General features: G+C 39.7%; 1 protein-coding gene across 1 annotated transcript in view; it reads left to right on the forward strand.

Annotated features, from left to right (window-relative positions):
- Window positions 1-26,376, forward strand: part of anapc1 (anaphase promoting complex subunit 1) — a 60,513-nt gene that overhangs the window by 26,991 nt on the left and 7,146 nt on the right. Inside the window, exons 34-50 of the mRNA XM_026189811.1 lie at window positions 1,816-1,968; window positions 2,193-2,274; window positions 2,704-2,795; window positions 3,201-3,335; window positions 3,864-3,946; window positions 4,611-4,689; window positions 4,801-4,875; window positions 6,661-6,713; window positions 6,791-6,944; window positions 7,052-7,245; window positions 10,985-11,071; window positions 12,189-12,306; window positions 14,969-15,046; window positions 16,425-16,492; window positions 16,643-16,781; window positions 20,554-20,640; window positions 26,142-26,237. Of these exons, the coding sequence (XP_026045596.1) occupies window positions 1,816-1,968; window positions 2,193-2,274; window positions 2,704-2,795; window positions 3,201-3,335; window positions 3,864-3,946; window positions 4,611-4,689; window positions 4,801-4,875; window positions 6,661-6,713; window positions 6,791-6,944; window positions 7,052-7,245; window positions 10,985-11,071; window positions 12,189-12,306; window positions 14,969-15,046; window positions 16,425-16,492; window positions 16,643-16,781; window positions 20,554-20,640; window positions 26,142-26,237 (1,773 nt within the window). The remainder of the gene's footprint in view (window positions 1-1,815; window positions 1,969-2,192; window positions 2,275-2,703; window positions 2,796-3,200; window positions 3,336-3,863; window positions 3,947-4,610; window positions 4,690-4,800; window positions 4,876-6,660; window positions 6,714-6,790; window positions 6,945-7,051; window positions 7,246-10,984; window positions 11,072-12,188; window positions 12,307-14,968; window positions 15,047-16,424; window positions 16,493-16,642; window positions 16,782-20,553; window positions 20,641-26,141; window positions 26,238-26,376) is intronic.

The raw sequence follows: 26,376 nt of genomic DNA on the forward strand, positions 1-26,376 counted from the left end.
TTTCTTTGCTATGTTGAGTTTTACAGCAGAAAGTAAGAAGTGTGCGTAAGTACATGTATAACACGCTACACTCAAAGAATACTTTGTACTTTAAATGCTCAGTTTAGAGCCGGTTGTGCTTTAAATTTTGTTTTCTTGCAATAATTTAGAGCTCCCGCTTCTGTCACACGCCCAACTTACAAAGAACGATAAGATGAAAACAAATTTGAAGTTAAATACAGTTTATACATAAACATGCGTCATAGCTTGGCAGCTAGTCAAAGTGAAACTTTCCCTTGTGAGAACTTAGACATGAGACAACTCCTTCCAACTTTCGGGTGAGAAAAACAACAGGATGTCGCAAGCCAAATCTTTTTTTTTTTTTTTCTAAATTCAAATGTCTATGTGAAAGGGTATTTGAAGATTGATTGCTAAGCCTTTGAACCTCATCCATACTGAGTATCCACGCTATGTTTAAGACTGATTCATTTTCATTTCCCGTTTTGAATTTTGATTTTTGTGTAAATTTAAGCTGTGGTTGATGATAATCACAGTTATTTCCCTGTATTAGTCATTGTATGAATGCAATATAAGTCTGCTCAGTCCTAATTGTGTTCTACACCATGTCCTCCTATTTTGAGTTCTTTTTTCCCCCTCTGCATTTACATGGTAATGTTTTTCACTGCAAATTTTTATTGTATGCGTTTAACGTTAATTATATTGTTGGTATAAAAACCGTAATGGTGAATCTTGGAACTCAACTGCCCTAATATCGAGATTTCACCAGTATATATTTCTTTTATTTTAAATTATATTCTTTATAATAGCTTTATAGTATCTCATTCATAGTCTCCTAACTAATTGATCTTTTAAAATAAAGGCTCAGAAATAAATATCCACAGCTCGACACACAAGAATGAACTAATCAGATGCAGAGAGTTGATGGTAAAATATGTCACAGCTTCCAGTGTGAATGAAAGCAATGAACGTGGTTGAAGCGTGTTTGTTGCTAGTGGTTTTTTGACAGTTTCTATTCTTGCTGTGATAGAGAATTGCATACTGAGGATCAGAATTCATTAGAATTGTTTATGACTGTGGTTTTAAAAAGAATTTGGGGTGATGCCATTCACCTTTTAAACATTCCAGTTTGCGTCAGCGTTTTACAAGCAAAAACTGTATCATTGTATCTAGTTTTTCAGTTTGTATTTTAACTCGTATTTGACCCATGATTTTTGACATCCCTGGAAGAGAGCAACTCATATTTTACAATTTCATACAAGGTCCCAGCGGTTATCTTCACAAACTAGTAAATGGTTAATCATCATTTTCTGAGCTTTTTGTCTACATTGTCATTCAATACAAGAATATTTTCATTTACTTTTAGTCAAATGATAATATGATGTCTAAATTATGAAGGCTAAGGAAGGCTGTCCAACAGATGGCCTCTTACTTCATGGCATGTGTTCACTATGCACGGCAATCACCTATTTCATGCTGTTTGTGTTAAAACATGTTGTGGTCGGTCAAACAAATGTGCACACAGGGGTCTAATGAAAACTGTCTGTCATGATCTCAGATACGAGAGTCACAGATCAAGCCAGTTAGACTGCTTTTTTTTTTTAGTGCAAAAGAGCATGCATTACACTGTATTTTCAATAAGTAATAGTCTAAATTTTATTAAAAGTGACTACTATTTGAAGAGAAGCTGTTTGATAATATTTCTCTACTGTTAGCTTTTGCTAGGTGTATGAAATATTAGAAAGTTGTTGTTTATCACTGATAATTGCAGATGCAGTTTTTATTGTGATTTAATGTCTGGGTGCCTCTGTCTCTCAGGGCCATGAAATGACCAGCATTGGGCTCCTCCTGGGTGTGTCTTCAGCCAAACTGGGCACCATGGACATGTCGATCACTCGCCTACTTGGCATACACATTCCTGCCCTTCTCCCGCCCACTTCCACTGAGCTGGACGTGCCACACAATGTTCAGGTAAGAGTGAGTACGTATAAAGAAGAAGATAAAGCTAATTTCGATTAATTCCGTCTTCACAGGGGGTGGCCCCAGCAGGTAGTGCTGCATGTTTGATTTGTCAGATTTTCACGCTAGATGCCCTTCCTGTCGCACCCCCGAAGAGATTTCTTTTTATCTTCCCTGGATGATCATTCAGTTCTTCATCTGTTTTTTTTTCTTTGTTTTTTCTTTTTCTGTTACAGGTTGCAGCTGTAATTGGCATCGGGCTGGTGTACCAAGGAACGGGCCATAGACACAATGCTGAAGTCTTGCTGTCTGAGATAGGTGTGTAAGTGTGTGTGCGCAAAAGGGAGACAACACAATGGGAAAAAGTTCCATAAAATTACCTAAAAGTTTAAATCGGATACATTAAAAGCTGTTAATTAAAGAGCTGGATATGAATTTCACTGAAGTAAATAAACAGTATTTTATATATGTAACACCTTGAAAAAAAAAGTGCACAATATAATTTGGGTTTTGGGCTATTATTTAATTGCCAAATGCATGTTTAATGGATAGGTATCTCTCAAACTGCAAGAAAAATACTGTTTTCTTGAATAGACATTGTAAACAGTCAGGTTAGAAGTTCTGCTTAAGCTCTGTTGCTCCATTTTAAACACTGCATCCAGTCTCACTGTTGAACTTTTATTTTTACTTTAATTAGATTTTTCTTGCCATGCATAGATGGTAACTTTTGGTCTGTCTGTTGTTCAGGTCGACCCCCTGGACCAGAGATGGAATATTGTACAGACAGAGAGTCCTATTCGTTAGCAGCTGGGCTCGCTCTTGGTATGGTCTGTCTGGGGGTAAGACAAACAAAAAAACATATATATATGAATATACGTTGCCATTTTCCATTTGTTTGTTGCAATAGTAACTAATTAAAAAAAAAAAAAGTAACAGCTTCTCACAAAACCCGATTGTTATGTTTATTTTTTTGTACACATACATTTTTTTCTGTTATTAAGCCACATAAGTTCTTTTAAAAGTCCCTTGGATACCTGCTCACTTCTGTAAGAGAAACCTCAGATCATAATATTGTCAGGTGTTAATGATGCTTGAAGCCCAGTAATAAAGGGACAAAACCCAAGTTCAAATATTGGTTTTCTTTGACATCTGTCTCTGCATGTCTCTTGTTTCTTATCTCTACTCTCATCCTTTTCTGTCCTGCACTTACCTTGCTTGTTCTTCCTTCCCCTTTCTCCTCATAGCATGGCAGCAACCTGATTGGGATGACAGACCTGAATGTCCCTGAGCAGTTGTATCAGTACATGGTTGGGGGACATCGCAGAGCTCAGGCTGGGGCCAACCGGGAGAGGCACAAATCCCCCAGCTACCAAATCAAGGTACATGAAAGAAACCCCCTTTTTTTTTTTCTTTTTTTTTTGTCTACAGTGTAGCAGTGTTATTTCAATGCGATAAAATAATACTGGAGAATGTGACTGTATAACTACTAAAGAATTTTACCATACAATAAGAACTGCAGCTCAAAAACTATGTCATGGTTCTTCATATGTTCAGTCTGTGCTGATGTATTGTTTTTTCCCCACTAATAGGAAAGGATTTGGTAAACAAATCTTCATGAATTTTATTTTCCATATTCGTATTAGTTGAGGTTTGTTCTCAGTTTATTGTTGTCACATGTGCCAATGTCAAATGTGTAAGAAAACTCTAAAGTAGCACGAGTAAACAATATTGCATTAAATAAACTATCCCAATTGCAAAAGCTAATTGTCATATTTAATTATGTAGGTGTGAAGGGGTTTTGCAGTTGGGACACACCTCTCTTTAGATGAAGTTTGACCAAATGATTTGATGAAACAGTGGTCTGGCTTCTGTGATTAGCTAATTAACCTTACCATTGGTCATTTCAGGAGGGTGACACTATTAATGTAGATGTGACATGTCCAGGCGCTACGCTAGCCCTCGCCATGATCTACCTCAAAACCAACAACAGGTGAGAGAAAAAAGGTTTTTACATTTTTGTCTCCAAAATAAAATAAAAAAAGTTTTGATATGAAAATAGGTTTATTCCATGTCTTGGAAAGGCGACTTAAAGACTTCTGTTTTAGATTTATCTCCTTTCTACTGACCTCCTAAAATTTGTATACAAAGAGTGTAGGCATACTCTTCATGGTGTGACAAAACAATCTAAAAAGAGATACTCTGCTGACAAGTGTTTTATTTTATTAGGAGAAACAGAACTAGATAGAATAAACTGGGAAAAAAAACATAAAAATATTACATTAAATATTTACCCCCCAAAAAATGTAATACCGGTGTTATAGAATTAGAAGTAGCAAATTGTTCAAGGGGCACAGAATCTTTCCACCATAATTACTCTGTAATGCTGGTGGGGTGTTTCTTTAAAATGGCCAAAATGTCCTGTGCTGTGTTCGACTTTCTAACCACTTCTTGCCCACGTGAACCGTAACTGGAGCACCATAGCCTATTTGATGGAAAAAATAGTGACATTACACTACATCAGACTGAGACTCCTCCAGTTTCTAACAGTCTAATGGTCAAGAGGTTCTTTAAAACTCATCTGCTATCTGTTGTTTGAGAGGGTGCTGAAAGAAGGTATTAACACTCCCTTTTCTCATCATGGTTTCGCCCACTAGGTCGATTGCTGATTGGCTGAAACCTCCAGATACTTTGTTCCTCCTGGACTTCATTAAGCCAGAGTTTCTGCTCCTGAGGGTTAGTGTGGATCTAGCTCTGTGTGTTTCTGTGTGTGATCTTTTTTCCCACCTTTCTATATTTTAATCTGATATACCTGTGTCTCTTCTTCTTTTCTCTCTACCCCTAAAGACTCTGGCCCGGTGTATTATCATGTGGGATGAAATCCTGCCTAATACTATCTGGGTCAAGAGTAACATCCCACAGGTGAGAATAAGCACAACACACACACACACACACACACACACACACACACACACACACACACACACACACACACACAAAGAGGAACAAGTGGGCATGTTTGGAGCCATGATGCCACACACCCTGCAACAAATCAACAACTTGCAAAGAAAATCCCATTTGTGACGTGTGGTTTTGTGTGGATGGAGGCAGGTTTACCCTTTTTCAGTTAGCTAATTTAGCCAATTCTGGTGGCTTATTTTTTGGAAGATGCACTGATATTGGTTCTTGGTAATTGCTGTAACAGCATAATGACTCTAGCTACATTCTGTTAATAAAAGCATTTCCCCTGGTCTGTAGTTGTACTTTACTGATGCACCCAAAGATGGATGGGTAGTTTACATGAGCAGAAATGGCGTCAGTGGATAAACAAGAAAAAGGCTATTTCTAAAAACAGAAAAGTTATCTGAGCAAAATACAACTTGGAAACATCTTAGAGATGTTTCAACAAACGACTGGGAGAGTAAACATTAAAAAATGTCCAACGTGTATATGTAAATATAGTTATAGAACAGCGAAAACCTGTGTGGCCGCTAAGCTTGAGAAATGGCAGGAAAATAAGCCGTGTCTGATAACACTGTGAATAATTACAGTGACTTTAAAACAAATAGTCTGCATATTAGCCTTTAACTTCCTATGTCCTTATAGGCTTACTGATAACATAAACTCAGATAAATTTGACCAAGGCCAAAATTTTATCTGTAAATCAGCCAAGCATTTACCTGTAGATGTGGATAGTTTATTGCAGTGTTTGTTGCTTGATATCTTCATGATGAAGAAAATTCAATGTATTGGTCAGCAAAACTGCCAGAAATATTTTCCCCTTGGGAAGAGTATCAAATAATTAATTCAGGCTTGTTCTGCCTTTTTATGACAAAAAGGAAAAAAATAATCCCATACTTTTAATCTTTAATAACATAAATGTATTCCATTTCATGTTTTTTTTCCCCCTGTCAAATAGATAACTAAAAAGACTGTCAGCATGATAGCATTCAACTCAGTTTAGTTTCACTCCCATCTTTTATGTTTTTCTTCTGGTTGTCCACGCCCCCCTGCAATGACTTTATCCCCCAGTAGGGGGGCCCACCCCCACAGTTTAAGAAACACTGCTACAGTATAATTTACACCACTGGATATAAATATGTAAAACTACATTTTTGTGGTTTGTATTTTGAATGGCAATAAATACTAGTAACTAGAACCTTGGCACACTCAAAACAGGTTATTGCCCTTCTAATCAGGTATGAATAGCTGCATTATAGTCAGCACTATACAGAGATTTATGCTTTAATATCTTTTCATTCCTTCCATCCATTTTCTTAAGTTCACCCTGTGCAGTGTCATGTGCTAGCTGGAACCTATGCCAGCTGCAACAGGACCCAGGCAGGGTACATCCTGGACAGCTTGCTGCACAACCAGTAGAGAGAGAGAGAGAGACAGTCAGGCTAATTTAGAATCACCAGTTAACTTAACCTAGCCCCAGTAACTGCATGTCTTTGGATTATGGGATGAAGCTGGCCACACACAAACATGAGAGAGCAAGCTAACTCTAAACCACTGTCACCTTACTGCCTATGATTTTTCTTTTGCCCTTTCCTCCCTGATGTTTACTTTCTATTTCCATAGTTTTATCATGAGAATTTTGTGAGTTTTCAGTTAATTTAGCAAATAAATACTGTCAAAAGTATTATTTCTGAAACCTGACCACTCATGTCTATATTTTGTTTTCAACTTTCATTTTGTTTTCAGATCATGAGAGGGACTTTTGACCCTTCAGAGGACATTAACATGGAGACGATGGCGTAAGTATTGAAGCCAAAAACATCAACTCATGTTATACATTTGAATTCTGCTAATTGATTGTATTTGTTTCTCTTAGCCAAGCCCAAGACTACATTACAGCTGGGGCCTGTTTGGCACTTGGTTTACGGTTTGCTGGCTCTGCCAACTCTGATGCCTTTGACTGCCTTTATAGCTTGGCCAGGACCCACATGACAATCATGTCCTTTGCTGGTACAGCTGCTGTGGGTGCTGTGAGTGTTTTATATTTTTGACTTTGTTAACAGTAAGAAACAATGTTGTGCTACCTCATCTACTTACAGTTAAATTATTTTCTCTTTGATTTCTTTTTCTTCCCTAGCACACATTTTACAACCTCCAGACCTGCCTGTCAATGATTCTGCTGGCTATGTCCATGGTGATGTCTGGTACAGGAAACCTGAAGGTCCTGCAGCTTTGTCGTTTCTTCCACAAGCGGACTGGTGGTGAAATGAACTATGGCTTCCACATGGCTCATCACATGGCACTGGGTCTGCTCTTTCTGGGAGGAGGCAGGTGAGATGGGAACAACCAAAATATGGCCATTTTCCCAATCCCATTGAAATTTATTAAAATATATTCCTTATTGCAAGTGAAGAAAACTAGTATAAAACTATAATACATTTGAATTCATATCAATTGTCAATTATCTATTCATAGCTGAAGTGCATTTTCAGGCCAAAAATCAAAAGGCTTTTGTCAAGTTGCTTTGGGGAAAGGGTAGAGTGGCCGGTAAAGCAATTTCTGTAATCACTGAACTTGTGTTTTTACTTGAACATAAAGATCAGGCTGGTTTTCTTGTAGTTAGCCTAACTCTTGGCTAGCGATGGCTTACTCTGTCCTAAATAACTTTTTGATGAGGTGACAAATATTCTAGTCTCTAAATATTAAATATAGGTTTGGTTTTTTTTTTATTGGCTTTTTTTTTAATCATTTTTGTTTCCAAAAAGCATCAACTAGACCATTTGCTGCATTTTATTTTCAGCTGTAGATGAATACATATTTAGTGTTGTACTGATGATATCTTAACAACGGTGGCTCCAGTATTCAAGATACTGGAGAAACATCTCACACAATGAAACAATGTGGTTCTCTGATGTAGATTTTTCTGAAGAACTGTAAAGCTTGGAAGTACAGTAGTAATAAATATAACAGTAAGAAGAAAAAACTGTACAATATACTCATAGATAAACGCAAATGTTTACATACATAAAATCATTTCAAGACTATACAACAGGCAAGGTACCAACAAGGTGGGCATTGTTTTAAACTTCCACAACAACCTCTAAGGAATCATGCTTCAAAAAATAAATACACACACCAACACACACACACACACTTTGATGTTGCTCATGCTTCTTGAATGAAGGATGACACTGAGGTTTGAGTTATATTCTGTATGTAGGCTGTCATATGACACCTGAATTGAACAATTGCATGCATTCATCCATCCATCTATACATGCAAACCCACACCCACCCTGCTTTTTTCTGGGAAAGACCATATGCAACACGTACACATGCACAGCGTGGGTTAGCCACACAAATACAAAAAAAGTCTGCTTTGAGTGCTGTGTTCCACATAATGAATGACATTCATGCGCACATGTGCACGCAAACACACACCCAAGCCAGGTTCCTCAAACCGCTGACCCTGGTCTGTGTATTTTGAAGAGAAACAACAGCTCCCACTCTTTCATCACATTCTGCAAAAACATCTCTCCACCTACAGCCATAATCAGATGGACCTTTTCATTTCATTCAGGTCACATTTTATTTTAGACCTGCCAGCTGAAAGCCCACACACTGTAAGGACTGCAGGTTTGAATGCTCTGCACGATAGCATATATTTTCATAAGCAGTTTGTCTTGTGTCATTTCAGAGATTGTAGGTCATGCTGGGTAGCAGAGTCATGCTATTTCACTGTCACTTTTCCTGCAGTCTCGCTGTCTGCTCGTATGTCATTTAGTTTCTCTGTTTCCATTGAAAATGTCCTGGTCACATTTGCTTTCCACTTATTTAGCAGTTATCATTACATCATGGCCCTTCTTTTTTTCCTCATTCAATTTCTCACGTATGTTTTTCCTATTTACGTTTGGTCTCTTTATTTGGTGATCCTTTTTGTTCTTTATTTCCCCTTTCCTCAACCTCTCCTTCTTTATTTACTTACCGTATTTAATTTCCTCTTCCCATTGGATCTCAATTGAGATAGAGCTTGGTAATTGTCCCCCAGTAGGAAACTGAAGTGACGCAAACTGTGTCTGACACAGCTGGATTTCACATTGAATAATTTTTAAACTGTCACCTCCCTAGTACGAAGACTGTTTGATGTCTGATTGGTCCCATGTGATAACTGGACAGATATTGTGAGCCAGTGTTCATTTGCCCTACACAGTTCACCCTACAGCACCTTTATTCTGCCTCAGATGTTGTATTTCTAGTAGTAAGAACACTGTCTGCCCATTTTCACTGCTTATGTGAGAATGGGCAGCTCAATCCAGTTCTTCCAACAGTGTACACAGTTTGTGTGAAGAGGGCTTAGATCTGTATTTCAAAGGTGACTGTGGCTTTTCTATCACGAGTTCTTTCTGTTTGCATGAGTTTCAGTTTGTACTAGTTAAGCATGAGCACATAAGATATATTATACTTGTCCCACTGACACTGACTAAAATGCTAGACTCAGAACTAGAGTTAGATTCTGCTACTTGCCCCTATTTTGTTTGGATTTATTTCTTTTTTGTTTTGGCTCAGTCTCCTGGAAGTTCATTCATTTCAACAGAATTTGAAAATGTCAAGCGCACCACAAAAGGAAAGTGACTCAAAAGAACTGATTGTTAGCATTCATCCCTCTTTTAGTCTAAGCAGCAGCCAGGCGCCCAAATGGTAGGACTCTTCAGTCGTGTAATGTTGCTGTTAGTCAGTTTGACTGACTCAGTGCTACAAGCAGAAAAAAAAATCTTTATTTGCTTAAAATAGAAAACTGATGATGCTTCACTAAAGCACCTCATTGGACTGAGGTGCTTTTAGTGTAGCGGTATAAAGTAAACAGTATTTTGGTAGAGAGCACTGCAGTGGCTCCCAATTGTTTTAGGATTTTAAGGACATCCTGTTTGTCCTTGTTTTCCCTTTGCCATATGCCATTGTCTGTTTTGAAACCAGCGTTTTGAGTGCAATTATTAGAAGGCTATAGGGGTACAATAAGGGTATTCTGTCTCAAGGAATGTATAAGCAAAAGTTAGACATTTAGTTTAACAGAAGTGTCGATTTTTCTTACTATGATTGTTTTGTCATTTTTGTGCCCCAAAGCCCAAACTATTTTCACTTTTATCAAGAACTGAGAAGCTGGAAATAGTTTGGTTGTTTTTTTTTTGAAGCATGATGATTGTGTTATCTGTCTACTGTGTACTTGCTGCAGGACTTCTGTAACACCCTCTATGAAACTCTAGGGCATGCTGACCCTGACGTTTGGAACTACTAGAGTAGAGGAATTAAAAGTATTAAGGAGCCATTAAATGAAGAGCAACATCCTTTATCCCAGTTGAACCTCAGTAACCTTCCAGACACAAGAAGCCTTTATTGTATGACTAATGGGGTCATTTTAATAATGTTGAGTCAAAGTAGATGCTTAACTGCCAGCTATTACGTTTAAGTGGCTCTACTGCAGTCTGAAGGTTTTAACTGGATTACAGCACTCACCTGCTTTAACTAACAGAACACAAAGTTTATGTGGAAGAATGTGTTTTGCTTTTATACACAAGGTTCTTCAAATATATATTTAGATTAAAAACAGTGCAAAAGTCTTGAGGAATATCTTATTTCTGAATATTTTGCTATGGATCAGAATTCCATTAATTTTGACAATATCCCCAGAAAAGCTGGCTGAAATTCAGACCATGAAGGAGCCTACAGATAGCTGTAGACACTGTTGTAGCTCTTGCTTGACCTTCGTACAAAATGACAACAATTTGAACCAAACATTTCAAAATTGGATTCCTCACTCCATAAGACCTGCTGCCACTAAGTTGCAGTGTAAGATTACTTGGAAGTCTCTATCATTGGTGACTCAAGACTTATGTACAGTACTCTATTGTTTAAGTTTATTGTTGTCGTTTTTCTTTACAATGGCTTGTGTAATTAAATTCTCCTTACAAACCCATCAGTATGTACTGAACATGTTTTAATGTTTTGTGAAAAGAAAGAACGGTGTATTTGTATTTTTTTTTTTTTTAGTGATGTTGTTTGACGTCATCTTTCAGGTACACCCTCAGTACCTCCAATTCAGCCATCGCTGCTCTGCTGTGTGCCCTGTATCCACACTTCCCTGCTCACAGCACTGACAACCGGTGAGACTAATACATATGCGCACAATATTAAAATAAGAGTTTAGTTGATAACCTGTGTAAGTACCAAAAAGTAGCAATAGAAACTTATAAGAATATGATTTTTGTGATCATTTCATTAGTGATGGACAGATGATTGCTTGTGTGGCTCTCTCATGTGTTTTTGTACTAGTTGTTGTACAACTTCTATAAAATTTGCACAGTGCTTTACACTAATTTTAGATGTGTTTAGATGTTTCCCACCAAAATATTTTTGGTGTTTTATTCTGAAAAGAAATAAGAAGACGATGCAAGAAATGCATTGAAGCATCTTTCTATCAGTTTAGCTTAAAATAAGTGCAGTGTGCTTAAAAATATTTGTGGTGCTTGCTTTTGCGCTGGTACTGCACATCCATTCATCTGTGCAAAAACCAGCACTCAAGTTAAATCTTCCCTGATATTGGTTTTCAATCAATTTTATTTCTTGGTGAAGTCTTTCCCATGCTCATTGGCCAGATTTGGTGTAAAAAAAAAAGATATTCTGGCACTCATTAGCTGATGTGCTTTCGGCATGGTATCCACAAGCTCAGAATCCGTCTCTGCTCTTTGATTGCCAAAAAAGTACTGGACAACCTGCACAAATCCTTCCCCGATGCTGCTGATTCAGGTGGCTTTAGTTTCCTTTTAAATTTATTTTCAACTATCATTTCAGAGACTTAAGACCCAACAAAAACCCCTTCCTTAATTCTGACTTCACTTTTCTTAAATGCTGAAATGCATTGCCGTTTTTGTTGAGTCAGCCTAGTTGTCCAATACTTAGAACATCATAGCTAAAATGGTAGGAAAACTTTTCAAGCACTACACCTCTGCTCCTTTAACCAGTAACGGAGTTGGGAGTGTTAGCCCCAATATGGTGTAGAGATTATGTAACCTTGAAGTGGCGTATGATCTGTAAAATTCAGAATGGCACACCTGCAGTAAAAAAACTAAGCTTGTCTCAATTTTGGAGAATAACAACACAATTCTCTGTCATTCTTTATATTAAAAAAAACAATATGTTTGTTATGAATGTCTATCCGTTCATATTAGTAATTAAAAAAACAAAAACAAATGCATATTTGTATTTCTGTGTTTGCTGTAGCTACCACCTGCAGGCCCTTCGGCACCTGGCTGTGCTGGCTGCAGAGCCTCGACTGCTCGTCCCTGTGGATGTGGACTCCCTGAAGCCTTGCTATGCCCTTTTAGAGGTCACTTACAAGGTCAGGTTACAAGAAACATGTACCAACCTAATACCTGTGAATGACCATTAGGTTCATGTTTCAAAATTGAACATAGTTTTTCCTGTCCCAAAGCCACCTTTGAAACCACCTCTCATTCTTTGTCACAGCTCATTGTCACAAACGGCACCGCTGTGCTCTGTGCTCCACTTTTACATTAACACAAAAGCAAATGTACGTTCTGACTCAGATTGTAGAGTGTAGTGCACAATGGTTTCTGTTCGTTTTGAGGTGTTAGAAAAACTTGCCTGTCCACTATACCACTGTGTTCTGCTTTTTTATCAGTGTTAACTGCTCTTAGCTAGTCAACTTCCTCTACAGTTGATTTCATACACTTTCAAACTAAATCGTCTTCATGTCAGTGTAAAATCAGCTACCGTGGTGTCATCTCATTCATATTGGTGCTATTTTAAAATTTTAAGAGCAGCAGTTTTATGCCAGCTTATGAGTAGCTAATATATATATATATATATATATATTTGCTACTAATTTTGCATTTAACTGATTAGCAATAATTCAGCTGTTCATACAGTTTTCCTTTTTCTGCACATCTGGTTGTTGTACATAAATATATAGTCTTTTCCTATGTTAACTTTAGTTTCCTTTCTGGTATGTAGACATGTATAGTTTTATATGCCACTCATTGTTTTCCTCGTTGTTAGTTTTGATCAAGTATCCTTGATTTTGAAAGACAAAAGATGTGCTTTCAAATTAATCTGTGACAATTTCATTAAATAAAAGCTGGCCTCACTGCCTATGTGCTCTTAGTTAAACATGTTACATGTAAATGGAGGAAAGTCATTGCACTGCACCTTAGTTTTCTCCAAAACTGGTATCCAGCACTGTGTAGGTTTCAGTTTTATATAAGAGAAAGTGAAAATAGCATAACTGCTTAGCAAAACCTCTCTCTAAAGTCTTGAAGGGAAAAAAAGTTTCTAGTATTAAGGGCAACACACACATCCCTAGTGTTAAAACACAGCAGGAATTGTTTTCTGTTTCAGCAAGTACATTGTTAGAATTTTATGTACGTCACTGTGGCATCCTAATGATGCCACAGTGACGCACATTGGTGCCGTTTCCCAGTATCAATGGTTGTCAACCATTCATGTGTGAAGGTAAATACTTTCCATAGAAATTGCTGGCTTTTTTTATATCTGTAAAAGCAAATATTTGACACTCTTGGGAACAAAGCCAATAGGTAATGGGAATTTACTCAAATAAATGACAGACGACACTGGCATTGTTTAGTTATTGTCATACTTTAAGCAAAACTAGCTATAACATATGATCAAAAATACATCGTCAAAATTGATCGGCAACATAAAAAAATAGTAATCGTAAGAAGAAGAACATTTTCTTTTCTTTTTTTTCTTTTTCTTTTTTACACCAATGTGTAAAATACACACAAAGTATAATCTGGGATTAATTGGGGAGCATTTTTCTCTGCTTTTGGCAATTGCTCATTTCTTCAGAACTTAACTCTCTGCAAATTTAGTCCACAAGCAAACCTTTCTTGGAACAGTTGGTCTCAACATGCTTGTGTCTAAAATGAGAGGAAATCAGTTGAGAGGTGTGTCAGGAAAAAGTCTTTACTCATTTTTTAAAAAAAAAAATTTTTTTTTTTTTAAAGAAAAGGGCTACAGAGCAAAACCAGTGACTTTTGAAATGATGCGCTCTGAGCAAGAAAATTGTTTTGTCATAGTAGTACTGTTGTAGAGTGATGAAATGAGGAAGGGAGAAATGACGCAAGATCCTTCTTTGTAACCTCCATGGTGCCTCTAGCATTAGTGAATTTTAGCATGCCCAGCAAATAGTGTCTGCTCCAAAACCTTTTTCAGTTACTTCATATAGTCGTAGTCATTTTCATTAATATTTTATTGAGTCACTTATAATCCTTTCTTTGCTGGTTTCGTAGTTTGACAAACGCTGAGGAAGCCCAAAGAGATGGGAATTTACACATTTCAAAAAAACAACCGCCATATAGAAGCTTCCATTCATCCATTTTTCTTCTTCTAATCCAGTTAAGAGTCATGGAGGGCTGGAGCGTATCCCAGCTGTAACAGGGCAAAAGGTTGCCAGTTTGTTGTAGGGCTAGATAAATTGAATCTAATTTTTATTTGTGTACAGAATCATTACTTCAATCCCTTTGTGTGTCTTTTGCTTTTCATCTTCAACTGTTGCTAAAACTAATTAAACTGTTATTTGTGTTTTAAACTGCAAGAGCTATAAATTCTGCTGCTGGGAGAGATCAGTGTGTGTGTGTGTGTGTGTGTGTGTGTGTGTGTGTGTGTAAAAGTGTGAGTGTGCTTTTTAAGATCTGTCAAAGCTTACTCAGACTTGGAGATGGTTTGTTTCAAAAGGAATTTAAGTGAATGAATTTAGGGGTGCTGTCCCTCATGTTGTTATACTGTTACATTCACATACAATCTGCTATTCTATACTGCTGTTGCAGTTTTTTTGGTGACACTGTGTATAAATATAGATCAAATGTGTATCGTTTTGTATGTTTCAGTTCTATAAAATATTATGTGTATTAATACCCTGTACGGATAAAAGGGTGATAGTGCACTTTGGTGAAATTGTAAGGTGCTTAGAGATCTTACAGGCGAACTTTGTGAGTGACACTATTTCCTCTTCTTTTCAGGAGACTAAGTGGTATGACGAGACAACAGTAGAACTGATGGCTCCTACCTTGCTTCCTGAGCTGCAACTTCTCAAACGGGTAAAGCCAGAGAATAGTTGTTCTTCTTCTTTGCCTTTATTTGGCTGCTCCCTGTAGGGGTTGCCGCATTCCCATCCATCCATCCATCCATCCATCCATCCATCCATCCATCCATCCTCCCTCACCCTGGCAGCATCCTTGTCAGATGCCTGAACCACCTCAACTGGCTCCTCTTGAAGTGCAGGAGTAGTGGCTCTACTCTGACCCTCTCCCGGATGGCTGAACTTCTCAGCCTATCTCCAAGGGAAAGGACAGCTACTCTTCAGAAAAAGCTCATTTCCACTGCTTGTATCCACATTTTTATTTTGGGTCAATATCAAAAGATTGTGATCATAAGGTAAGGTGATACAGATCAACCTGTAAATTAAGCGCTTGACTTCTACGCTGGGCTTTCTCTTCACCACGACAGACTGGTACAGCATCCATATCACTACAGTCGCTGCACAATTCCGTCTGTCAGTCTCCCATTCCCTTGTGAACAAGACCCCGAGGTACTTAAAATCCTCCACTTGGGGCAGTAACTGGTCCCTGACCCAGAGTGGGCACACCACCCTTTTCTGGCTGAGTTCCATGGACTCAGACTTGGAGGTGCTGATTCTCATTCACTCTGCTTCACGCTCTGCTGTGAACCACTCTGGTGCGAGCTGGAGGCCACCACCTGATGAAGCCAACAGAATCACATAATCTCCAAAAAGCAGAGACAAGATTCTGAGACCCCCCAAGTGGAAGGCTTCCACCACCTGGCTACACCTAGAAATTCTATCCATAAAAAAATTATGAATAGAATAGTTGAGAATAGGGCAGACGTAGATGAGTTCAATAACCACACGTCTGACTTATTGCAGGCTATACAGACAACACCCCTGCAATGGTTGTATAAGGATCGAATTGCTTATAGCAACGGGCCAGACACCCCCTACTCCCGAAGCACCTCCCTTCGGAACACTTCGAGGGACACGGTCAAATTCCAAATCCACAAAACACATGTAGACTGATTGGGCAAACTCCCATAAAGGGGGTAAAGAGCTGGTCTAGTGTTCCGCAACGAGGCAGAAAACCGCATTGTTCCACCTGCATCCAAGGTTCAACTAATGGACAAGACTCTCCTTTCCAACATCCTGGCATAGACTTTCCTGGGAAGGCTGAGGAGTGTGATCCACCTTTAGCTGGAGCACACACTTTGGTCCCCCTTGTCAAAGATGGGAATCTCACCCCATTCCTACCATCATCTGCTGTTCTCTAGAATAGAAGTTTGCAATCTCCTTATTAACAACACTGATTTCTTATGCCACCCAAAATCATTTTAACTGCAGTAAGCATTCCCTGGACCCTGGAAAAATCTCTTTTTTTGTAATTTTTGTCAATATATTTTTTTCAGGTAAAAGTGAAAGGACCACGTTACTGGGAACTGTCTGTAGACCTCAGCAAAGAAACACAGCATCTAAAGCAAGTATAGAGAGAACATGTATAACTTTGGTAGAGGTTTACAGTAATGATTTTGCTAAATGATAAGGACCATAATTCCTTCTTTTTATTGTAAATGTATAAGTGGAATTTAGATGGAAATGCGAATCTTACTTTTGTTATCTCTCTAAGGTCCATCTTGTCGAGAGATGGGGTGTTGTATGTAAAACTACGGGCTGGCCAGCTGCCCTACAAGGACGACCCTCAAGGTTGGAAGAGCCTGGTAGCCACCACAGTCAACCACCGCAGCTCTGGAGTCAAAGCCTTCAAGGTAAAACTGTCACACCAATCTGAAAAGCATAACGACATTATAGGGGAAGCTCAACATGAGCAGGCTTTCATTGTGTTAGGTAATGTGGCTAAACCTAAAACCCCAGTCAGAGAGAAGTTGTATTTGCAGTTACCTCCGGCTACAGTAATTTCCACTGCCATAACTTTACATTTGGGCTTCATTCATGATATTAGCAACGTAAGCAACTTCCTATGTATTAATCATATTCTCCCAGTAGAGGATTACACTTAAAATATGCTGTAAATAAAATGAATTAAAATAAAATAGCTGATATTAAACTGAAAAGTCTGAACATAATCTGTTTTTATTCATGTTATGTGTTCAGCTTATGTTACCATGGTGATTTAGCTGGTGAAAAAGCGAGCCATATTTGTGACACAAAAAACCCTGACTTAAAGCTCAGCATAGATGCTAACCGAAGCAACTGTGCTAAATGCAATAAATATCCACCTTTTTAAAAAATTAGATTAATTTTTTTACTATCAGCCAGAGCATCTGCATTGTATTCTCTTTCTGTAGTGTACTTGTTAGTGGTGAGAGTTCATTAACATGTTGCAGGTTAATGAAGGCGTTAGTACATTTTTATGTAGATTTACAGGTTTTGTAAGCATTATCAAGCTTTTTTGTTTACGCTTTTCTCCTAATACACATAGACAAAAATCTACAGGTGGTGGAAAATTTTAGATGCGTTGTAGTTGAAGTGAGACAATTTCATATTACAAATTTGAAGAAGGAGTCCTATCTGGCTTGGTTAGCCTGTGGGACTCCGGAGGCAGCCGACAGGTATCGACAGGCCAAGCGGAATGCGGCTCGGGCAGTGGCTGAAGCAAAAACTCGGGTGTGGGAGGAGTTCGGAGAGGCCATGGAAAAAGACTTTCGGGCTGCCTCGAAGAGATTCTGGCAAAACCGTCAGACGTCTCAGGAGGGGAAAGCGGTGCTCTACCTGCACTGTGTATAGTGCTGGCGGAGCGCTGCTGACGTCGACTGAGAAAATTGTCAGGCGGTGGAAGGAATACTTCGAGGACCTCCTTAATCCCACTGACACGTCTTCCGAGGAGGAAGCAGAGTCTGGGGATGAGGGGAATGACCCGCCAATTTCCAGGGGCGAGGTCACTGAGGCAGTTAAACAACTCCTTGGTGGCAGAGCCCCTGGTGTTGATGAGGTCCGCCCCGAGTTCCTGAAGGCTCTGGACGTTGTAGGGCTGTCCTGGTTGACACGCCTCTGCAATGTTGCATGGAGATCAGGGGCAGTACCTGTGGACTGGCAGACCGGGGTGGTGGTCCCCATCTTCAAGAAAGGGGACCGGAGGGTGTGTTCCAACTACAGGGGGATCACACTCCTCAGCCTCCCTGGGAAAGTCTATGCCAGGGTGCTGGAAAGGAGAGTTCGTCCGTTAGTCGAACCTCGGATACAGGAGGAACAATGCGGTTTTCGTCCTGGTCGCGGAACACTGGACCAGCTCTTTATCCTCTCCAGGATACTTGAGGGTGCATGGGAGTTTGCCCAACCAGTCTACATGTGTTTTGTGGACTTGGAGAAGGCATTCGACCGTGTCCCTCGGGGTGTCCTGTGGGAGGTGTTGCGGGAATATGGGGTGTCTGGCCCATTGCTACGGGCCATTCGATCCCTATACAACCGTTGCAAGAGCTTGGTTCGCATTGCCGGCAATAAGTCGGACTCGTTCCCGGTGGGTGATGGGCTCCGCCAGGGCTGCCCTTTGTCTCCGGTTCTGTTCATAATTTTTATGGACAGGATTTCTAGGCGCAGCCAAGTGGCGGAGGGCTTTCGCTTTGGTGGCCTCAGAATCTCATCTCTGATTTTTGCAGATGATGTGGTTCTGTTGGCTTCATTGGGTGAGGGCCTCCAGCTCGCACTGGAGCGGTTCGCAGCCGAGTGTGAAGCAGCGGGAATGAGGATCAGCACCTCCAAATCTGAGGCCATGGTTCTCAGCCGGAAAAGGGTGGAGTGCCCACTCCGGGTCGGGGATGAGTTCCTGCCCCAAGTGGAGGAGTTCAAGTATCTCGGGGTCTTGTTCGCGAGTGATGGGAGAAGGGAGCCGGAGATCGACAGACGGATTGGGGCTGCAGCTGCAGTAATGCGGACGCTGCACCGGTCCGTCGTGGTGAAGAGGGAGCTGAGTGTAAAAGCGAAGCTCTCAATTTACCGGTCGATCTACGTCCCTACCCTCACCTATGGCCACGAGCTGTGGGTAGTGACCGAAAGAACGAGATCGCGGATACAAGCGGCAGAAATGAGCTTCCTCCGAAGGGTGGCTGGCCTCTCCCTTAGAGATAGGGTGAGAAGTTCGGCCATCCGGGAGAGGCTCAGAGTAGAGCAGCTGCTGCTCCACATCGAAAGGAGCCAGCTGAGGTGGTTCGGGCATCTGACAAGGATGCCCCCTGGGCGCCTCCTGGGTGAGGTGTTCCAGGCATGTCCCACCGGGAGGAGGCCCCGGGGCAGACCCAGGACACGCTGGAGAGATTATATCTCTCGGCTGGCCTGGGAACGCCTTGGTATTCCCCCGGATAAACTGGAGGAGGTGGCTGGGGAGAGGGAGGTCTGGGCCTCTTTGCTTAGGCTGCTGCCCCCGCGACCCGGCCCCGGACAAAGCGGATGAAGATGGATGGATGGATGGAAATTTGAAAAAAACAGCCATTTTATTCTTAGTTTTCTATAGGTTATCTTATTTTTTTGTCTTGTGTCTCTCCCTCTTTAATAGACTTTTTTTTTTTCCACGCAGTGCCAAATGCAAAGCTCACCTCAACTTGCACCGCACCCTTGTTAGTTTGAGTCAGTTTGCATCTTTCCAGCGAGTTCATCTGCAAACGAGCTCCTTCAACAATTTGCTTACAGTACTGCACACAGCTTTCAGAAGCCTGAGATAAGCAAGGGTTTTAGTAGGGAGTCGGGTACTACTAACCCACAGACGCTCATGGTTCCCTTTTTCTTTTAGATTTATAATGCGCATTAATAACTATAGTTCAATCAACTGAGGGGCCAGATACATCTTAAAGATCCTGTGTCAGATCTTTGGTTTATATTTTCCTATTTCTTAAGAACATGACTTTCAGATACTGTTGATTTGCAGTGAATAGTTTATGGTTTTTTTGGGGGGCGGGGGTTCTATACCAATTTAAGTTTTCCATTGCATTTTGCTTCTTACAAACCCTTCTTTAAAAATTGATTTGAAAACAGACAAACACATTAATAGGAGTGACTGGAAATGAATTGACCTCCTCCCCAGTGAATGCTTCTGTCCAGTCTTGGCAGGTTGTCACTAAATGTTCAGTAGGCAGCTGTGTGGTTGACAGACTATTTACTGGTTTCCTGATGGTCTCAGTGTATGCTGTCAATATACTTAGAAGTCCAGAGGGGGGAAAACAAACACTGTTTATTCCACTTGTCCACACTCATCCCCCCCCCCCCCCCCCCCCCCCACTCAATTTCTTCTTCTAGTTTCCTCTTTCTTTCTGATCTTCTATGTTGCAATTTTGACACAGTCTCCTCTTTTTCCTCTGTTTTGTCTCGTGTTTATGTAACACTTTAAGATGAATTTGATTTGTTTAAAAAGTGTTAACTGCATAAGATTTCATTTATTTCTTCAGATCACATCTCTTGTGCCCCTTCCTTATATTAAATGTCTTCTTCTTTCAAATGCTTCTTTATCTGTCTTTTGTATCCTTCCTTTTCTCTCTTTCTCCTCCATATGTTAATTTATAGCAATATTACAATTGTTTTGTTTTTCTGCAGCCTGAAGCCATCTCTACGTTCACCTCTGAGCCAGCTCTTGTCTCCTTTGCCGAGCTCTTCTGTAAAACTTCTGAAGGAATGAAACATGTGAGTTTTACATCCAAAAATGGATACGGATACACTCTGAAGGCAGGTTTCCTCCATAATGGCTTATCCCTGCAGTCATGTTACTGTTGTGGGTGAGCAACAGAGAGCCTGTAGCTGGTTTGAACAAACACAAGGAGTATAATGGTATTGCAAAACACTCAGCCTTAAACAGATTTTTTTTTCTTAAGAGATGCCAGCTCAGTGGTGAGTTATAGTTTACTGTAAGATTTCTAAAGCAAATGTGTTGAATATAAATGCAAACAAAAGGTAACAAAACGTGTTTTCATTTATCCAGATGCATCCAGCATTTTCCCTACTTTCTTTCTTTTTTTTTCTTTTTTTTTTAAACAGAACCGACCGTTTTTACCCCTCAGTCGTTAAAGGCTGATGGGTTATTATCGTCACCCCACCAGGCAGGGGGCTGGCTCCTGGCACCGGATATTAGTGAATGCGATAACCTGAGATCAAGGCGATGCAAGAGCTTCAAACTCTTGAAGGAGTTTGATTCTCAGTGACCTTGACCTCAAGGTCAAAATAGGTTTTCTGAAAATCTTTTAAATGCAATAACTGAAGAAGGAAATTCCAAATTAATAACATAGGTGCATCTACTAAAAATCTTGGATGAATTTGATTCTCGGTCACCTTGATCTTAAGGTCAGAGTAAGTTTTCTGAAATGCAATAACTTGAGAAAAAATGCAAAAATGCACCATAGCTGTGCCTACTAGGAGGCTGAGGGGTAGTACTTCGTAGTTGCCAGTATTTTTAGAGAGTTATTCCAGACAAGAGTTTGTCAATTTTCCCAGGAAGCCTGACCTTTCAAATATCTCACAGCTTTGTTGTTAACATAGTTGGCAATGAAATATAGTTACATTGTAAACAAAACTATTCTTCCCTTTAGAGTAAACAAGGAGCCATGATTGTGGAGGAGCTCTGACATAAGCAATGGAAAAATACAAAAAGCTAATAAAATGTCTTCCCAGATTCATGTTAGACAAAACCCAAATAGGTCAGTTTTGTGTTAGATGAACAACAATTTTCATACACCATGTATTCCTGTATCCTGATTCAGGTCTTGTGCAGGACAACCCATCCATGAGCATGATTTTATAATGTTACAAATATATTAAAAGGAATTGTTCTCTATATAAAGAATAAAGACAATTTCAGGAAACTGCTATAGCAAACGATAAACATAAAGATGAAAAATCAGGGAAAACTAACTACAAACAGCCATATCAGCCTTTAGAAGAGATTAGCTTAAATTAAAAGCATATAGGAAGCATTTACCAGACTCTGTATCAGTGTTTTATATGTTACAAACAAAACAAGTTTCAAGTTTCAAGTACAGCTACAGTATAGATCTTGGTAGAAATGTGGGAAATATTCAAGACCTTGACTTTGACTCAACATGCCAACAGGAGTAACAGGCATTCAATGGCCCTCTGAGGCCAGTCTGCATAATGCACATATGCTGAAGTTTTCCAAGTAGCATTTTTCCTGTATTCATTACTTTTAAGTCGAGTATATTGGTAAATATTTGCTGCTAGTTTGCAAATATTTGGTCATAAAGGCAAAGTATTGAATAAATTCAAAACTCACACAGGTTATTACCCCTTAACATTCCTGCACATTTTTAACATCTGTACTATATTTTACCTCAATTTTGACCTCAAAGTCACACATTCTGTGCCTTTTAATGAGCTTAACATTGCTTTTAGCAATACATTTGGCAAACGTGAAATCACAGAACTCACAAAAAAGATTGGCTTTAAAATAAGAATAGTTTTTAGGATATTTCAGTCAAAACAGGTTTGCATACAAGCTTAATGAAAAAAATAAACTGTAATGACGCCCAAAAAATGCTTACCTACAGCTTGATCTTATTAATCACTTGACTCTTATTTTGAGTAAAGTGGCTGCTTCGTCACATCTGGGTAATCTGTTAGATTGCACAGAGGTCATTGGTTTCAACTTGCATGGTGAAATGGAAGAAAATTAATCATGTTGAAGCATAGTGTTCTGTAATTAAATTTAAGAACAGGAGGACATCTCTTTGCTGTTCGTCTAGTTTTATCTGTTCAATCTCAGCATTTCTGCCTCTATATTTTCTACTTTTACTTGTTTATTAAATGTGAATATAGCCTGTAAATTCAGGAAATTGTTTTCTGGCGTGTAATTGCAAGATTCGTTGCTGTCTGGTATTAATGTGGGGTGAAATAGCTCCATGCCTAGATTTTAAATATACAGATCCCAACAGGCTCCGTATTTCTCCTTGTCAGTAGAGTGTGCCTAACATGAACAGATGGCCTTAAAAGTAATGAATTTAGTTTTTAATCAGAGTTCAGCCTCTATATAAGGAACTGATTAAGATGTGTTCTGTACAAACTTCAGTTAAATTCATACGATTTTAGACAGCGACACAATTTTAATACACTAAACATGTGGCTGATTGCAGGCTTTCAGCTTGAATTCAAGGGTTTTAACAAAAGTGTTGCATTCATTGTTTAGGAGAGAGAGACATTTTTACCCCTCAGCTGTGAAAGGCTGATGGGCTATTGTCATCACCCACCGGGCAAGCAGGCGGTGTGGTCAACCAAGTTTGTAAATGTGATAACTTGACAACGAAGAGATGTACGATTTTGAAATTGATACCAGCGGGTGTATCTACTAAAAATCTTCGGATCTGGCGACCTCGAGATTGAGGTCAGAGGTCAAGTTTTCTGAAAGTCTTGTGAATACGAATGAAACTCGAGAACAAGGCGACATAGGATCTTGAACATCCGTAGGTGTATTTACTAGGAGGCTGAGGCTGTGAAGGGATAGCCGTGATTCCAAATGCTGAACTTGCATTTGGTACCTTTGCCCTGGAAAGCCCAATGAGATGTTAATGCAAGTGAAAGAGGCCATTAGGATTAAAAGTTAAAGTAAACCAATCACCTTTAAAAGAAGGAATCCATTGGTGAGCCAGTTAAGGAAAAACCCTTCACTAAATCTATCGAGAAGACTCCTTCATTGATGTAAATGCAGGGGGTTTACAACAAGGTGCAAGCCAGAAAACACTCAAAAGAGCCTGCACATTTCTGAGAAAAACATCCTTTGGACAGAAGAAAGATTAGCTTCCCAGAATGATGGAAAAGAAAAGTTTGGAGAAGGAGCTTATGATCTGAAGCATACTAATTCATCTGTAAAACATAGTAGGGACAATGTTATATGGTCATATAGGCATGTATAGCTGTCAAAGGAACTTGGTTACTAGTGGTTATAGATTATGTGACTGAAGAAGTAGTTTTAAAGTGCACAGGGCTATATTCTCTGCTCAGATCCAACAAAGTGCTTCAGAGTGGAAATAATGTTTGTGGAAATTTGTTAATAAAGCCTGCAGACACAATGAGTTGTAACAGCACCTTTATTTCAACTATCTCATGCATAAGGAGGGACGTCAGTCAGGGGGGCACTGAGAGTCGTCTCAAAGTTGATGGTCTCGGTGCTGGCTAAAACACACAGCTCTGTGAATCCTCCATTTTCTCCGCTTCAACAGCTGGTAGGACAAAGGTACCTTTTCCCTCAGGGGTGATCAGCCCATCCATGGAACAGTTGTTCAGCGACCATGTTTTTATTAAAGGATGTTATCTACCGCTCACCGCTTGTCTGCAGGCTTTAAATGGAAAACTTCCACAACATGGATAATGACACAAAACATACTCCAAATACAATGCAAAGGTTTGTCAAACGGGAGAATATGGACATTTTTTCAGTGGCCAACAGTATAAGCGGTTAATGCACATACAGGGAGTGCAGAATTATTAGGCAAGTTGTATTTTTGAGGAATAATCTTATTATTGAACAACAACCATGTTCTCAATGAACCCAAAAAACTCATTAATATCAAAGCTGAATGTCTTTGGAAGTAGTTTTTAGTTTGTTTTTAGTTTTAGCTATTTTAGGGGGATATCTGTGTGTGCAGGTGACTATTACTGTGCATAATTATTAGGCAACTTAACAAAAAACAAATATATACTCATTTCAATTATTTATTTTTACCAGTGAAACCAATATAACATCTCCACATTCACAAATATACATTTCTGACATTCAAAAACAAAACAAAAACAAATCAGCGACCAATATAGCCACCTTTCTTTGCAAGGACACTCAAAAGCCTGCCATCCATGGATTCTGTCAGTGTTTTGATCTGTTCACCATCAACATTGCGTGCAGCAGCAACCACAGCCTCCCAGACACTGTTCAGAGAGGTGTACTGTTTTCCCTCCTTGTAAATCTCACATTTGATGATGGACCACAGGTTCTCAATGGGGTTCAGATCAGGTGAACAAGGTGGCCATGTCATTAGTTTTTCTTCTTTTATATCCTTTCTTGCCAGCCACGCTGTGGAGTACTTGGATGCGTGTGATGGAGCATTGTCCTGCATGAACATCATGTTTTTCTTGAAGGATGCAGACTTCTTCCTGTACCACTGCTTGAAGAAGGTGTCTTCCAGAAACTGGCAGTAGGACTGGGAATTGAGCTTAACTCCATCCTCAACCCGAAAAGGCCCCACAAGCTCATCTTTGATGATACCAGCCCAAACCAGTACTCCACCTCCACCTTGCTGGTGTCTGAGTCGGACTGGAGCTCTCTGCCCTTTACCAATCCAGCCACGGGCCCATCCATCTGGCCCATCAAGACTCACTCTCATTTCATCAGTCCATAAAACCTTAGAAAAACCAGTCTTGAGATATTTCTTGGCCCAGTCTTGACGTTTCAGCTTGTGTGTCTTGTTCAGTGGTGGTCGTCTTTCAGCCTGTCTTACCTTGGCCATGTCTCTGAGTATTGCACACCTTGTGCTTTTGGGCACTCCAGTGATGTTGCAGCTCTGAAATATGGCCAAACTGGTGGCGAGTGGCATCTTGGCAGCTGCACGCTTGACTTTTCTCAGTTCATGGGCAGTTATTTTGCGCCTTGGTTTTTCCACACGCTTCTTGCGACCCTGTTGACTATTTTGAATGAAACGCTTGATTGTTCGATGATCACGCTTCAGAAGCTTTGCAATTTTGAGACTGCTGCATCCCTCTGCAAGATATCTCACTATTTTTGACTTTTCTGAGCCTGTCAAGTCCTTCTTTTGACCCATTTTGCCAAAGGAAAGGACGTTGCCTAATAATTATGCACACCTGATATAGGGTGTTGATGTCATTAGACCACACCCCTTCTCATTACAGACATGCACATCACCTAATATGCTTAATTGGTAGTAGGCTTTCGAGCCTATACAGCTTGGAGTAAGACAACATGCATGAAGAGGATGATGTGGACAAAATACTCATTTGCCTAATAATTTTGCACTCCCTGTATTTAGTGAACCTAAAATCTTTTGTAAAGCTTAGTAGTCTGAACTTAAATCACATCTATTTTTTGAGAGGGAGACATATTTTTCTGGATGTTGTGAGACCTTGAGCCTTGTCGAATTGCCACACGCTCACTCCATGTTTTGTCTTTGCAGAGAGAAGATACTCTAGTGTTGTTCTCAGCTATGCTGTACGAATGTGTGACGCAGGAGTGTCCAGAGATGCTGCCCACATATATTGCTATCGAGCAGGTAACGCAAACGCACAGATTATGTGAGAGAGAGACGACTCTTCCCTGTCAGTACATTTTAGCAATTGTAAAGCAATTAAACAACCAAGTAACAGTAACACAAACGTTCCAGAAAAGAAATTCCATGAAATGAAATACTA

Source organism: Astatotilapia calliptera, chromosome 13 (assembly GCF_900246225.1).
Source record: "Astatotilapia calliptera chromosome 13, fAstCal1.2, whole genome shotgun sequence".
Classification (NCBI taxonomy): Eukaryota; Metazoa; Chordata; class Actinopteri; order Cichliformes; family Cichlidae; genus Astatotilapia; species Astatotilapia calliptera.